This window comes from Eleutherodactylus coqui, chromosome 6 (genome assembly GCF_035609145.1).
Source record: "Eleutherodactylus coqui strain aEleCoq1 chromosome 6, aEleCoq1.hap1, whole genome shotgun sequence".
Taxonomy (NCBI): Eukaryota; Metazoa; Chordata; class Amphibia; order Anura; family Eleutherodactylidae; genus Eleutherodactylus; species Eleutherodactylus coqui.
In genome coordinates this window covers 56,769,963-56,783,913 of record NC_089842.1, presented here as the reverse complement: position 1 = coordinate 56,783,913, position 13,951 = coordinate 56,769,963, and the positions used below count along the sequence as shown (strand labels likewise).

The following is a 13,951-nucleotide window of genomic DNA, read 5'->3' as shown; positions in this document are numbered from 1 at the left end:
TTTAAAATTACACCCAACCTACAGACAGGTAGGGCACTATTTTTGGTGAAAAACAGCCATGTATTTTCTAATCCTAGATTATTTCCTTTAATGCTTAAAGGGGTTGTCCCGCGGCAGCAAGTGGGTCTATACACTTCTGTATGGCCATAATAATGCACTTTGTAATGTACATTGTGCATTAATTATGAGCCATACAGAAGTTATAAAAAGTTTTATACTTACCTGCTCCGTTGCTAGCGTCCTCGTTCCCATGGAGCCGACTAATTTTCGCCCTCCGATGGCCAAATTAGCCGCGCTTGCGCAGTCCAGGTCTTCTCCTGTTCTCTATGGGGCTCCGTGTAGCTCCGTGTAGCTCCGCCCCGTCACGTGCCGATTCCAGCCAATCAGGAGGCTGGAATCGGCAATGGACCGCACAGAAGAGCTGCGGTCCACGGAGGAAGAGGTTCCCGGCGGCCATCTTCACCGGTAAGTATAGAAGTCACCGGAGCGCGGGGATTAAGGTAAGCTTTCTTTAGGTCCCTGCATCGGGGTTGTCTCGCGCCGAACGGGGGGGGGGTTGAAAAAAAAAAACCCCGTTTCGGCGCGGGACAACCCCTTTAAACATTGGATTCAAATCAAAATTCTATCCACTCACTTGGTCCAATCGCATGACCTATAACGTAGATGATGACACAGGCAATGCTGAGGTAAGGCATCCAGTGTACGGTTGTCTGAAAAAAATACAATCATTTAATATAATTTAACCAAAGTTGTTGATTCTATATTAACTTTAATTACAAATGGATTATGTTCTCACAGCCCTAAAAGAGACAACTCTTTTTATTTCAAAAAGTTGTCTCAGGATGATAAGCCCTGTCTATATGCCGCATTAGAAAAAGCATTCAATTTGCCTGCAGCATCACCTCTGGAGAAATGAAGTATTACATCAGGGGTGTCCAAACTTTCGGCATCTCTGGGCCATATTGAAAGAAGAAGAGTTGACTTGGGCCACAAATTACATACACAAACACTAACAATTCAGGGCATCGTCCTCCATAGTCCTTCTCACAACCCCCATTGTCCTCCAAACAACCTCCATCACTCTCCACTTCGTCCCAATACAACCCGCATATTTTTCCACTGGGTCCCCAAACAACCCTCATCCTCCCCCGAACAATCCACGCTGCCGCCAGGCCATATGAACTCCAGACTGGAGTCAGTGCCTGCTTTTGCATGCGAAAGCCTGGCCATAAAAACCTGTCCAGGCATACATTAAATTCACGGCCATAGACCCACTTCTGAAACCACGATAGGGACACGCCGTGTTGGCTGACCAAGATGAGACCACCATTTCTCTTCTTCACCTCAATTCTGGATCGGAGCAGTCAGGACTTGGAAGGACAGGAGGGAGAATTGCCGCCGCACACTGTACCCATAGTGACAGAGTCAAACAGTCACAGAGCTTTAAGTGCCACCCACTGCCAAGTCATCTGTATGAGCCTATCTGTGAATGGAAGCTCACAGCCTCCCACTACCAGGTACTATCTGTGGCCCCGCTTCCTCAATATTCAGTCTGCGCGAGCCCCAATTCCCTTTGGGCCACAATCATAGCGATCCTGGGGTAGATGTTGCATGTGGGCCTTGAGTTGGACGAACATACAATACATTGTACCCATTAAAATCAGTGGGCAGTGTATGCAATACATATATGTGCTATGCTTTCTATTCTTCTGTTCCATCATTGTAACAGAAAAATGGAAATCCAGACCCTTCCAGTGATGGAACCAAAGTGTTGCAGATGCAGCCCATTAACTAAAATGAGTTCAGTCAGGCTTCTGTTATGCTGTCTGGCATTTTTCTAAACAAAGCAGCGCAGCATGTTACCCTATTCTGTCCAGGATTTTTGGATGGATCTATGCACGAGGCTCCCAAAAGGAGCCTCTGACACACATATGAGCATTGCCTTGTAGAGACAGTCTTTGTAGTTACTTAACTTGAAACTGGGTTTAATGCTGCCCCTATTGAGTCTACATATAATGATGCCTTTTCAGAAATCCAAACGTTTTGATATTTTGATAATATTGGTGAAAAAGTAATAAACTCTTAAAAATAACCTCAAAAAATCTTTACCAATAGATACAAATAAATTAAAGAAAATGTATCTGAATTTCACAAATATCAAGGAAATCTCCATGAGATACAACTCTCCTACCTGATAAACAAGTGCAATGGTCAACACAACACAAGCGGTACAGCAAGTCCCAAAGCCCATGAGCATTAGTAATCTTCTTCCCCAAGAGTCCACAAAGAAGATCTAAAGAAAGAAGCACAAACACACGACACATGGAATATTAGTATACATATGACCATTAAAATCCATTTTTAAAAACAATACCGGGGCTCTTTAAATAAGGCGGCAACTGGCTAATTGCCATGGGAGATATAAAGTCTATCCTTAAATGTACCTCCACGTAACAGTGGCAATAAAATAATTACATATAAGTGCCCACAGTGCAATTACTGTAATGCCCATAGAAATGTGCTAGTCACACTACCCATTACATGGCAGCATTCTTATCTCTTTTTGGGTTTGTAATTAAACTTACTGTACATGTGAGCACTCATTGGATATAGCCATCTATTCCTGTGGCAATCTGTATAGTTGGATACTAGAGACGTCTACTGGGCACAAGTGATCTATGAGTGATGCCTTTTATTAGGGCACAGGTATGGTATTCCAGGATAGTGGCAGGAAAGCTTGACTGTCCCACTGAATTCTAGACAGGTGTTTGCCATGGGGTTGGAGGGTAAGGAGTCACAGGAAAGAGGCCCATGAGTCGCATGTGGTTGCAGAGCAGCTGACTACCATGGAAAAGAAACTGTTCCTAATGATTACTTGATCAGTAATGAGCTCTACTCAATATTGGACTCACCGCAGCTAAAGTCATCAGCACATTGACAGATCCTGTGGCTACTGTTACATACTGCACTATCCCATCTGGAACTCCGGCTTGTGCGTATATCGTATCTGCATAGTAATAAACCTGTACAAGATGGAAGATAGTAGACATTCAAGTGATGACTTCAAACAGATGAAAAGTTAAGGGTATTCATACCAGAGACATGGCCGTTGTAGCTGCTATGGGGCCTGTGGAGTGGGGAATCTAAAGAGAACCAGGCTTAAGGGGTACATGACCCAAAGAAGAGGGTGGCGCAAATGACCTGGCACCGAAGGTTTGTGAACACCATCGATCATAATATTAAAGGGTTTATCCAGGCAAAAAATGTTTTGGTAAAGCTGCTCACTACAGTCAAAAATCATAAATGAGGACATACCTCACCTACTCAAGTTTTAGCAGAGCCCAGTCTCCCAGTCCTCTCTACTCCCGGCTGCAGAAGTGATGATGTCAGTGACAATGGGACATGTGACTGCAGCAGTTAATTACTGGCCGAAGTAAGTTGGTGATCGGCTGCAGTGATCACATGTTCTTATTGCCGGTGACACCAACTTTGCTGCAGGAAGTAAAAAGCATGGGGGCCAAGTACCTATGGACTATGAGCAGTGGGGGGATCAGATGAGGTGAGCATGTTTTTCCACCACAGCTTTTCAATAAAAATTTTTGCCTGGATAACCACTTTAATTATATAACAAATTTACTTAAACATGTTGCAGCACTGCTAATAGATTATTTACTGCATAGAGCTGTATTTTAAACACTATATATTGGTATTATTTAAGTGCTGTATGGTAGCATTTACTTGGGCACCCCACTTTGTCACTATTAATAAAATACTGTTTATAGCCTCCTGCAGATGGCCGGGTCGGATCTGCTGCAAGAATTCTCGCAGCGGGATACAAGCCGTGCCCCTGCAGTGACCCCCAAGGCTCACCTCCTGCCAGCGTCTTCTCCGCTCTGCTATGTGCCGGCTGCCAACTGATTCACCCTTATGAGACCAACTTCTTGTTTTTACTGTTTCTCCAACATAAGGATATGACAGACTTTCCTAACTCAGCGTGAGGGCTTAGTCACACGGGCGCATCGGCGCCTGTGTAACTGCAGGTAGAAGACGGCCGCACTTCAGGACGGACATCTCTCTGCAGCGCCGGAGGAAAGAACATGTGACCGGCTTCATTGCCAGTCATGTGTTCTTTCTTCAGCACTGCGGGGAGTCGTCCGTCTTGAAGTACGGCCGTCTTCTTCCTGCAGTAAGGGCTCAGTCACATGGGTGAATCGGCGCCCGTGTACGGGTGCCGATGCGCCCGTGTGACTAAGCCCTGAAGATGGACCACTGTCAGGAAAAGCTTTGGCTTTTGTGTGCCCTCATTACTTTTATAGCACTTTAATTCACTGAATGATACAACTCAATTTTCTTAGGATAACTTTACACGGCACAACAATCGTTTGAATAGGACTCAAAATAGTCTCTAAAGTGTACAAACGACTGATGTTTGTGTTCATTTACACAGAGCAATTGTTCACCTGTTCGATTTTGTGGTCCCTGCAAAGTTATTTGTTTGCACCAGACGATAATTAATCAACAAGCAACTATTTTTAGGTGAGCTGAAAGGAAGTGACTAGTGAACAAATTCTCACTAGTCACCCAGATGGTGGTCGTGTTTACATGGAACAACCCGGTGCCCGGCCGGTGACCCAAGCGTGACCACCTGCACACAGGTGGGTCGGACCCTGCATGCGGGATTCCCACAGCAGAGTTCAACCCGGTGCCAGGCCTGCTTACCTGTCCAGCGTCTTCTCTGTCTTCTCCTGAGCTGCTAATGTGCCAGGTGGCACATGCGCAGTGCAGTGGACGCCGCGCCATCACTATGGCGATGACGTGGCCTCCTATTCTGCGAATGTGCCGGCCGGCGCATGCGCAGTTAAGAGGATGCTGCGCCGTCGTGATAGTGATGATGAGGCTCCCGCAGCCATTACGCAATGATGATTGCAGAACAGCCGCGGAACGGACGGCTTCCATTGACTTGAATGGAAGCCGGCCATGCGTATCCCACGGGAAATCACAGCATGCTGCGATTTTTTTCTCACGAGTGGAAAATCGCAATTGATTTCCGCTCATGGATAGGAAATCGTGTTTTCCTACAGTATGCTATGTACTGGATTTGCTGCGAAATCTGGAGGTGGAATCCAGCTCTGAATTTTGCAATGCAAGTCCGCCTGTGGACAGGAGGCCTATATATGATGTGAGAAGCTGAACTGCACTGCTTACCTTAGTTGGTGTCTTTTTAATTACCATATAAGCCTAGTTTTTCAGCACATTTTTTATGCTGAAAAAGCCCCCCCTCGGCTTATACTCGAGTGAAGTAAAAAAAAACAACAAAAAACCTGCAATACTCACCTCCCAGTCTGCGTCTGTGTCCCCGCGCGATGGTCTCCCCGGCGGTGCGGCAAGCTGCTTGAGAATACTCCCTGCTCAGTTTTGAATTCCCCTGCCGTCAGCGCTGTATAGGTAAGCGCTGTGATTGCATCAAGTGCCATCCAATCACAGCCTGAACTCGATGATTCACAACCAATCAGTGGATGACATCACTGAATGGCTGTGATTGGTTTATCGAGCACCGGCTGTGACTGGCTGTCACTCAATCCAATCACAGTGCTTACTTACACAGCATTGACAGCGGGGGAATTCAAAGCCGAGCAGGGAGATGACAGCGGGGAGAATTCTCAAGCAGCTTGCCGCACCGCCGGGGAGACCATCGCGTCGGGGACACAGATGCCGGTTGGGAGGTGAGTATTGCATTTTTTCTTTACCTAGTATATACTCGAGTATAGCTAGGCTTATACTCGAGTCAATAAGTTTTACCAGTTTTTTGTGGTAAAACCTATTGACTCGGCTTATACTCGGATCGGCTAATACTTGAGTATATACGGTAATTTACATCCATCATGTGTGAAGACTATAGTATAACATCGCAATGCATCCATATACATCTAAATCTGCTGGCCATAACTACATATTGACTGCATAGAGATCCTGCAGATATTATCCCACTATCCTTTTATAAATCTACATGTGGGTGGACTAGGTACTCACAGAGTAAGGCCTCATTCACACGATTGGGCTTTTAGCACAATATAGGCGCGTGAAAAGATCATGTCTATTAGATCCAATGGTTTCCTATAGTAACGTTCACATGAACAAATTTTAAATGCACAAAAAACTCGCACCTGACAAAGATAGGACATGCGTGTGCAATGCTCTCATCTAAGGTCCGTGCTGCGAAAAAAGATAGGATCTGACTTATCTTTGTGATGTGCTGGCGTTTCCATAGACTCCTATGCGAGCTGAATAACACGCAGCTGCCAATCGTGTGAATGGGCAATATCACTGCTAATTAGGCTCGAGAATTAATAGCTGGGCATCGCCTGTTCACACTATTTTTAGTGCAATATAGCCGCAATCTTTTCATGTGCCTATACTGCGCTAAAACCAGCCTAATTGAGGTCTCATTTTCACATTGACAGGGTACTGGTGCATCTTGTCTCCACCAGAACAATGGGTGGAAACAAGTGGCATGGCCACAACCAACGTCCACAACTTGATTAGCAGGCAAGGAGAATGGGTGGAGGTAAAGGCACGCCCCACAACTTTTGATTGCCCCCGTCACTGCGCTGACTGACTTGTCAGCTCCCAGCCCTCGCTTCGTTGCTGCTATCGCAGCAGCTGCCGACCCCGCTGGTATTCTCCTCGCTGCCCTTTGCTCCCTTCCATGTCAGCTCCCAGCTCCAGTCTCCCTGCCGCCACCAATGCACCAGCAGCTGCAATCCCCGCTGTCACTCTCTTCTCGCTGTCCTTCGCTCCCGTCCATGTAAGCACCCAGCTGCGGTCCCCCCCCCTGCCACCGCCATAGCATAACTGCTGGCCCCGCTGTCACTGTCCTCGCAAGGGAGAGCAGCGCAGGAGGAGGATGGAGCACTGTTTGCAGCACAGATGGGACGACAGAGAGGAGACTGACAGCGCAGGAGCTGGGAAAGGGACAAGGGATGCTATTGGGTAGTCACTCTTAGGGCTCCTTTCCACTGGTGAGGTAATCGTGTGTTTTCAGTGCGATGCGAGAGTGCGAGCTCTCGCAGGAAAGTCCCACACATGTTGTTCTATGACAACCTTTCCACTAGCGATGTTTAAGGGCAAGCTGCGATGTTAGGATTAAAAATCGCAGCAGGAGGAGTGTTTCAGCATTTTGCATTTTTCTGTCGCCCATAGCGAGCAATGGAAAACCAGATGTCTCGCATCGTAACACTTTTAACATTGCGATTTTGTCGCAGCGATATTGCTATCGCCAGTGGAAAGGAGCCCTAAGGCTGCCTGCACATCCACCTTCGGGTTCAGCAAACAAATACCGTCCATAACATGCTATGGAAAAGTGATTCCTCCTGCACACAAGCAGAAACCAACTGCGTTTTCCGCTCACGGAGGAAAAGTCACAGCATGCTCCACTTTTGAGCGAAGTCAATGGAAGCCGTCCGACCAGCGGCCCTTCTACAATTGACATTGTGGATACCACGTCATCACTTGGTAATGACGCGGGAAAAGCAGGAGTTTTTAAAAAAAATCTGTACTGTGTATGTCCGATGGCGAGCCATGCGGACCATCTGCAGTACAGATGAAGAGAAAGAAAGACAGGTATGCGCAGATGCTGCTGCTGCCAGGACTGGGTCCTGCTGTGGGATTCCGCATGCGGAATCTGGCTCTGCCATGTGTATGCGGCCTTAGGCTGCGTTCCTACACTGCCAACATTATCGGCAAGATTGTGTGACTGTTGGCTGCCGCGGCTAGGCTGCGTTCTAGCTGCAAACTTTTTTTTGCTGTGTGAGAACTCAGCCTGAGGCCTCATGTCCATTGGTGGGCAGATCATATTCCACATATGGGAGCTTGCAGTGGAACTCAACCCTGCCCATGGCAGTGGACACTGCAGGTCTTCTGCTCACCCAACCGGGTCTTCGTTTTCTTCACTGCGGATGTGTGTGGAAACATCGGCCGGTGCACCACCGCACATACACAGTGGAGGCTTTTTTATTATTAAACTCCTGCTTTACCGCAGATTCCACGGCCCGTCCGCAGTTGAAATGCTGCGGATTAGACGACTTCAATTGACGTCAGCCATCCTTACAGAAACCACACTGAAATAGAGCATGCTGCGATTTATTTCCGGACCAAAAATCTCCATGTTTTATTTCATTTTTGGACGCCCACGTTTCCCTATGGGTGTTTGATTTGCAGATCTCCTGTACTGGTGCCCTGCGCGGATTCCGCAAATCAAACCCGCCCGTGGACATTGGGCCTTAGGGTATGTTTGATTTATTAGTTGATAGATATAAAATGCCCCTGTCATTTGGAAAAAGAAAGTCTGCAGCAAGTTACTTGTGTTTTATCTGGGTTACAAATACATAATAAATGCTGCTGATGCTGGAGAAACTCCTTCTGAAGGAAAAGGAAGCACGACATATCAGTCAAATAACGATTGACACATGGAAATGATTCTCCTGTTATAAACTGCTTCTACAGGAAGAGATAAGTGGTGCCTTTGTAGCGCCACTCATCTCTGGACACCTAGATAAGGACAAACTGCGTAGCAATGGTTATTATAATTGAAATACTAAATCATTGGACAGTTTAGAACACTCGGCTCACCGCATTTATCCCGGACAACTGTTGTCCCATGTTCATGACAATAATACAGATAAGTTGCCAGCGAAGTGGACGAAAAGTGCACAGGTTCCTGACTGACAGTTGTCCTTCCACCTTCTCGGATTGTTCTTCTTGATACATCTCCTTTATTTCAGCATCCACGTCATCCCAGCCTCTCAAACGCTGCAGTGCTTTGGGGGAATAAATAAACATCAGCTTCAAAGATCCATGATGTATACAAGTATGTATCAAACCAATAGTTCACCCTCCACTACAGATAACGGGAGGCCGCAGTGAAATCCGACCCTGTGCCCGGCCTGCCTCTGCGTGTATCTGTAGTTTCCCTTAATTTTCTGTACAGAGGAAAGTCTGCACGTCTTGTTGTAAATGTGCGGTACAGATTTTTTCACATTTTTCCCCTGCGATGACCCAGAATCCACGACCTTTCCACAATGTCAATTGCAGAAGGGCCCCGGGTCGAACGGCTTCCATTGACTTCAATGGAAGCTGTCCATGTGGAATCTACGCAACAACAGAGTATGCGGCGATCTTTCCTCTGCTTACGGAAACAACAATTGGTTTCTGCTCGTGTGCAAGAAAAAGCGCTTTTTCCATAGCATGCTATTGACGGACGGCATTTGCTACGGATCCGCGGTGCAGACGCCGACTGTGCATTCTGCAATGCAAATCCATTTGTCTGCAGGCGGCTTTAGACTGGTGAGATTTAGTGGAGAGTTTACTTTATCACTCTGCATCTCATCTGACATTTCATTTTCCTATGTGAATACACTGGAGAAAAAGCTATTTAATAGATTTGTATTCTCCTCATCACCCTCTAGAATCTCTCCAACAATATATATTAAAGGGCCAACACTTTCTACATTAATCTTCTTACTATTTATATACCATCTTTTATATAAATAGAGTAGTATACATACAGCTGCATGAACCGGTCACCAACCAGTATCTCTCTATGTGCAGATGTGATATGTATGGGGTTTGGGGGATGCAGTTAGGATAATGGGGTTGGGACCTTAGGGAGAATATAGAAGAGGGGTAAATGGAGAAGAGTTAGATTAGGGAACACGATAGGCCTACCTAAAGAGGTGCGTTTTTAGGTAAACTGTGGATATTGGTGATTAACCTGATTGTCCAGGGTAGCACATTTCATAAAACTGGTGCAGCTTTAAAAAAGTCTTGGAGACTGGAGTGACATGTTAATTTTATATTGCAGGTTAATATGACTACAGGGACAGCACAACTATAATCTTGTTTTAGGTTTTCTGCTTTTGCCCAATAAAAATACTTGAAAAAACAAAAAATGTTTGTGGCATCATATTCTGAAAGCCCTAACTTTTTTCATTTCTGTTGACAAAGCTGTATGAGGGCTTCGTGTTTGTGGGATGACTTGTTTTTGTTTTTCATAGTCACTTTTGAACACTCTATCTAAGGAGTTAAACCAAGATTGGGGTAATCTGTCATTCTAGCTGTTGCAGCAAGTGTCAGCCATAGTAGGCAGTACAGCTGATACTTGCTGCAGATAGGGCTGAGCTTGATGCTAACTACATAGCACCAGTGCCATATAAATATGGCAGATATTACGACGGGCTTAAAACGACCCTCTGGTCCCGAACAAACAAAGATGGCCAAACTGCTTCTCTGACTACCTGATATACCTCATGCATTTGTATGAATTGGTAGTCTGAGAATGGCCATCACTGCTCACATGGGCAGCACTGGTCAATCAAAGCAGCTTCTAGGTTCTAAGTGTAATGATGCATACTAAATCAGAACTGGACAGTTGCTTGAAAGTTGTGTTCTCATAATTATTACTATAAATACCTGATAGATGTGCATCTCATTTCTGGAAACTTCACCTAGCAAGAGAAGAGGGATCCAGTGGCCCATGTTGGCCAATATCCAGATACCACATTCTCTATGCACTTCAAGTCTATGGTAGTCATGGGCTATGTGTATTGGGAATGTAGCATCCAGGAATCAGCAAAAAGGGGGTACTAGACTCCCGTTATCATAATACTGTAGTTGAGGACCCCAGTTGTATTGAAAACAATGAGCTTCATACCACAATCTGTTACTGCTCTTGGCTGTCTGTATGCATTAACTAAAACTCACCCTTCTTGGCTTTATCCTCTTTCCTTTTCTGCAGCAATGTGTATCTTGGGCTTTCAGGGAAGAATGGTAGTGACATCAGCTGTAGCACAGCAGGGATTCCCGTCAGTGCTAGTAATATTGGCCAACCTGCCATAGAAAAGTACACGATTGATGAAAATTAACTTCACAATGTCTCGTCATCAGTCTGAGCTAGAGATCAACCACAATGCGGTAATATGGCATGACAATTATCTAATGGCTTCTTCACATGGGCGTATGCGCAACTACGCTTGTCGCTATGGAGCATAGTAGCGCATGAACTGAGTTTTTCTTTCTTCCAAGTATTCAAACTCTGCGCTAGTGTGCGCAAGTTTGAAAAAAACTATAGGAAGATAGGTCCTGCTCTATCTTTCCCGCAAGTAGTATTAGCAAGCGAGAATACCACTACTGAAAATGAAACCATTGAAATCAGTAGTTTTGTTTCCTCTCGTTATGCGGCCGTGATTATCACAGCCGCATAAAAGGACAAAATTACGCCCATCTGTGTAAGCCCTAAAGCACAACTACTACTAAATGGCTCAAAAATTCTGGACTGACCCAGACAAAACATGGAGATGATGCAGCAGAAACATGTAACGTATTTCAGTGAGGGCTTTCCAATAAATGTAACAAGTTAATAATAATAAACAGAGCAGTAAAAATGACTTCATATTAGTATTTCTCACCTTCTGCGTTTCCAAGAATCATGCGAATTCCAAATATCTGTGCCATAAGGATACCAATAGTGATTAACAGTTGGGGCATCACACCAATAGCCCCTCGAAGATTTTTGGGGGACATCTCACCAAGGTACATTGGGACGACATTGGAGGATAGGCCTGTGGAATAAGAAATACTTTAGATATATTCGGTTCCCTCGTATATATAAAGGGGTTGTCTCACCGCAACAACCCCTATCCATATGCTCTATTAGGGCATTTGGATGTCATACAGGGGTTTCCTTGTTTAGGATCCCCTCTATGACTATGAGCTAAAGTGAACAGCACTTCTCATTCTGCCTGACTCGGCCCAACCATGTATTAAGGTGTTTCGGCTCTAAAGACACGTTTCAGATATTTTATACATGTGGTGGTTTAATGGCTCTATTTTTTTGCGTGGGCCAATAAAAATATTTTTGCTATTTTTTGTGACATATTGGAGTTGCTTTCCACTCTTGTGTTTTATTAGTGGCAATGAGCACAAACAGTTAGAAAAATGCTTATAGTTCTATTCTTCTCATTTTACAGTTTTCACAGATCGTCTATACATAAGAGCCCCACTTGCAGGAAAAATCATCCCCAGTAGTCATTGGGAAAACTGAGTTGGTTCTGCCATGCTAGGGGTTGCAGGCGATCACATGATTGTTGGGTCCAATAGAGGAAACAGCACATCTGCTTCCTCTATTCATTACATAGTGCTACGTAGACGGGAAAAGAGAAGGCAAAACTGGATACAATACGCTTCAATCTTCTCTGCGGAGTCCCTGGCTGTCTCTGACAGCCGAGTACCCTACCTGCTCCTACTGGATTGCAGTAGAGGGAGCTCTAAACCTGTGCCATACATTTACAGTGGAGCCGGTTTATAGCCCAAAACCAAGTGCCGTACATATACCGCACTTGGTCTTAATTGGGTTAATTAAATGGGCATTTTCCCTACAGTGGTTGAAATGTAAGGTCAGTAGGAGCTTGCCGGGGTGATAATAGCTCATCGCCGAGCTGGGGTCATATAAAAAAGGGTTGTTATGATACTCTCTTTAATGCCATGATCAATTGTGTATCTTATATCTTTATATCTTACCAGCACAGATGCCAATAACCAAACGACTGAAAATGATGACTTCAAAAGATCTGGACAGGACACTGGTTCCCATTAATATAGCTGGGATAATGGAAAGTATGTTGTTCACAAGTAAAGTGCCTTTTCTGAAATAGACAGAAGCTATGTTCATGTACAGCAAACAGCCCAACATTAAATATAGCAGATCCATGGTGATCACATCCATCCATCATTTAGTGTGATTGTTCTCAGTAAGAGAAACCAAGTAATCTTGTAGATACGATACCTTTTAATGGCTAACAAAAATTCGTGGTGTTATAGCGAGCTTTCGAACCTCTCAGGGTCCTTCATCAAAGCAATAATAAAAAGGATCCGAAGAGGTATATATATATATATATATATATATATATATATATATATATATATATATACTTATGACAAGGCACAGACATGGTGGGATTAATTTGCACTTAAAAGAATACCACAACAGAAATGCAAACATACATGTGAAGGTTTTATGGTCCCTGAATAAGTGTTAGGAGATCATCAGGCCAGCAGTGTTATCTGTGTTATAGATGTCTCATACTTCCCAGTCATACATGAATCCTTTTGAAGAATTTAACCCTCCATTGAAAGTGTCAAAAGTTGTCAAAAATTTGTATTCCCAAATTCTTCTGTGGCTTTGTGATTTGAAATTGCCTTTCAGTATAACTTTTATGTCTTCCAAGTTGTGTCCGTAACTAGAAAAGTGCTCGGCCACAGGCAATTCTGTCTTTCTCTGTATAATTGTGTGGCGATGAGACCTCATCCTCGCTTTAAAGGGGTTGTCCCGCGGCAGCAAGTGGGTCTATACACTTCTGTATGGCCATATTAATGCACTTTGTAATGTACATTGTGCATTAATTATGAGCCATACAGAAGTTATAAGAAGTTTTTCACTTACCTGCTCCGTTGCTAGCGTCCTCGTTTCCATGGAGCCGCCTAATTTTCGGCGTCTAATGGCCAAATTAGACGCGCTTGCGCAGTCCGGGTCTTCTTCTTTTCTCAATGGAGCCGCTCGTGCAGGATGCCGGCTCCGTGTAGCTCCGCCCCGTCACGTGCCGATTCCAGCCAATCAGGAGGCTGGAATCGGCAATGGACCGCACAGAAGCCCTGCGGTCCACCGAGGGAGAAGATCCCGGCAGCCATCTTCAACCGGTAAGTAAGAAGTCACCGGAGTGCGGGGATTCAGGTAAGCGCTGTGCGGGTTTTTTTTTAAGTCCCTACATCGGGGTTGTCTCGCGCCGAACGGGGGGGTTGAAAAAAAAAAAAACCCGTTTCGGCGCGGGACAACCCCTTTAAGTTTCTGTCCTGTTTCTCCAACGTAGAGAGCCCCAACAGGATATTTACTGCACAGGAT

At 45.0% G+C, this 13,951-nt stretch overlaps 1 protein-coding gene across 1 annotated transcript in view; it reads right to left on the bottom strand.

Moving 5' to 3' along the window:
* The window catches only part of SLC2A5 (solute carrier family 2 member 5), a 47,191-nt gene that overhangs the window by 2,150 nt on the left and 31,090 nt on the right, over positions 1 to 13,951 (bottom strand). Inside the window, exons 5-11 of the mRNA XM_066606867.1 lie at positions 12,574 to 12,698; positions 11,463 to 11,615; positions 10,759 to 10,884; positions 8,629 to 8,816; positions 2,913 to 3,023; positions 2,192 to 2,293; positions 635 to 710 (exon numbers count right to left, since the gene is read on the bottom strand). Coding sequence (XP_066462964.1) covers positions 635 to 710; positions 2,192 to 2,293; positions 2,913 to 3,023; positions 8,629 to 8,816; positions 10,759 to 10,884; positions 11,463 to 11,615; positions 12,574 to 12,698 — 881 coding nt within the window. The remainder of the gene's footprint in view (positions 1 to 634; positions 711 to 2,191; positions 2,294 to 2,912; positions 3,024 to 8,628; positions 8,817 to 10,758; positions 10,885 to 11,462; positions 11,616 to 12,573; positions 12,699 to 13,951) is intronic.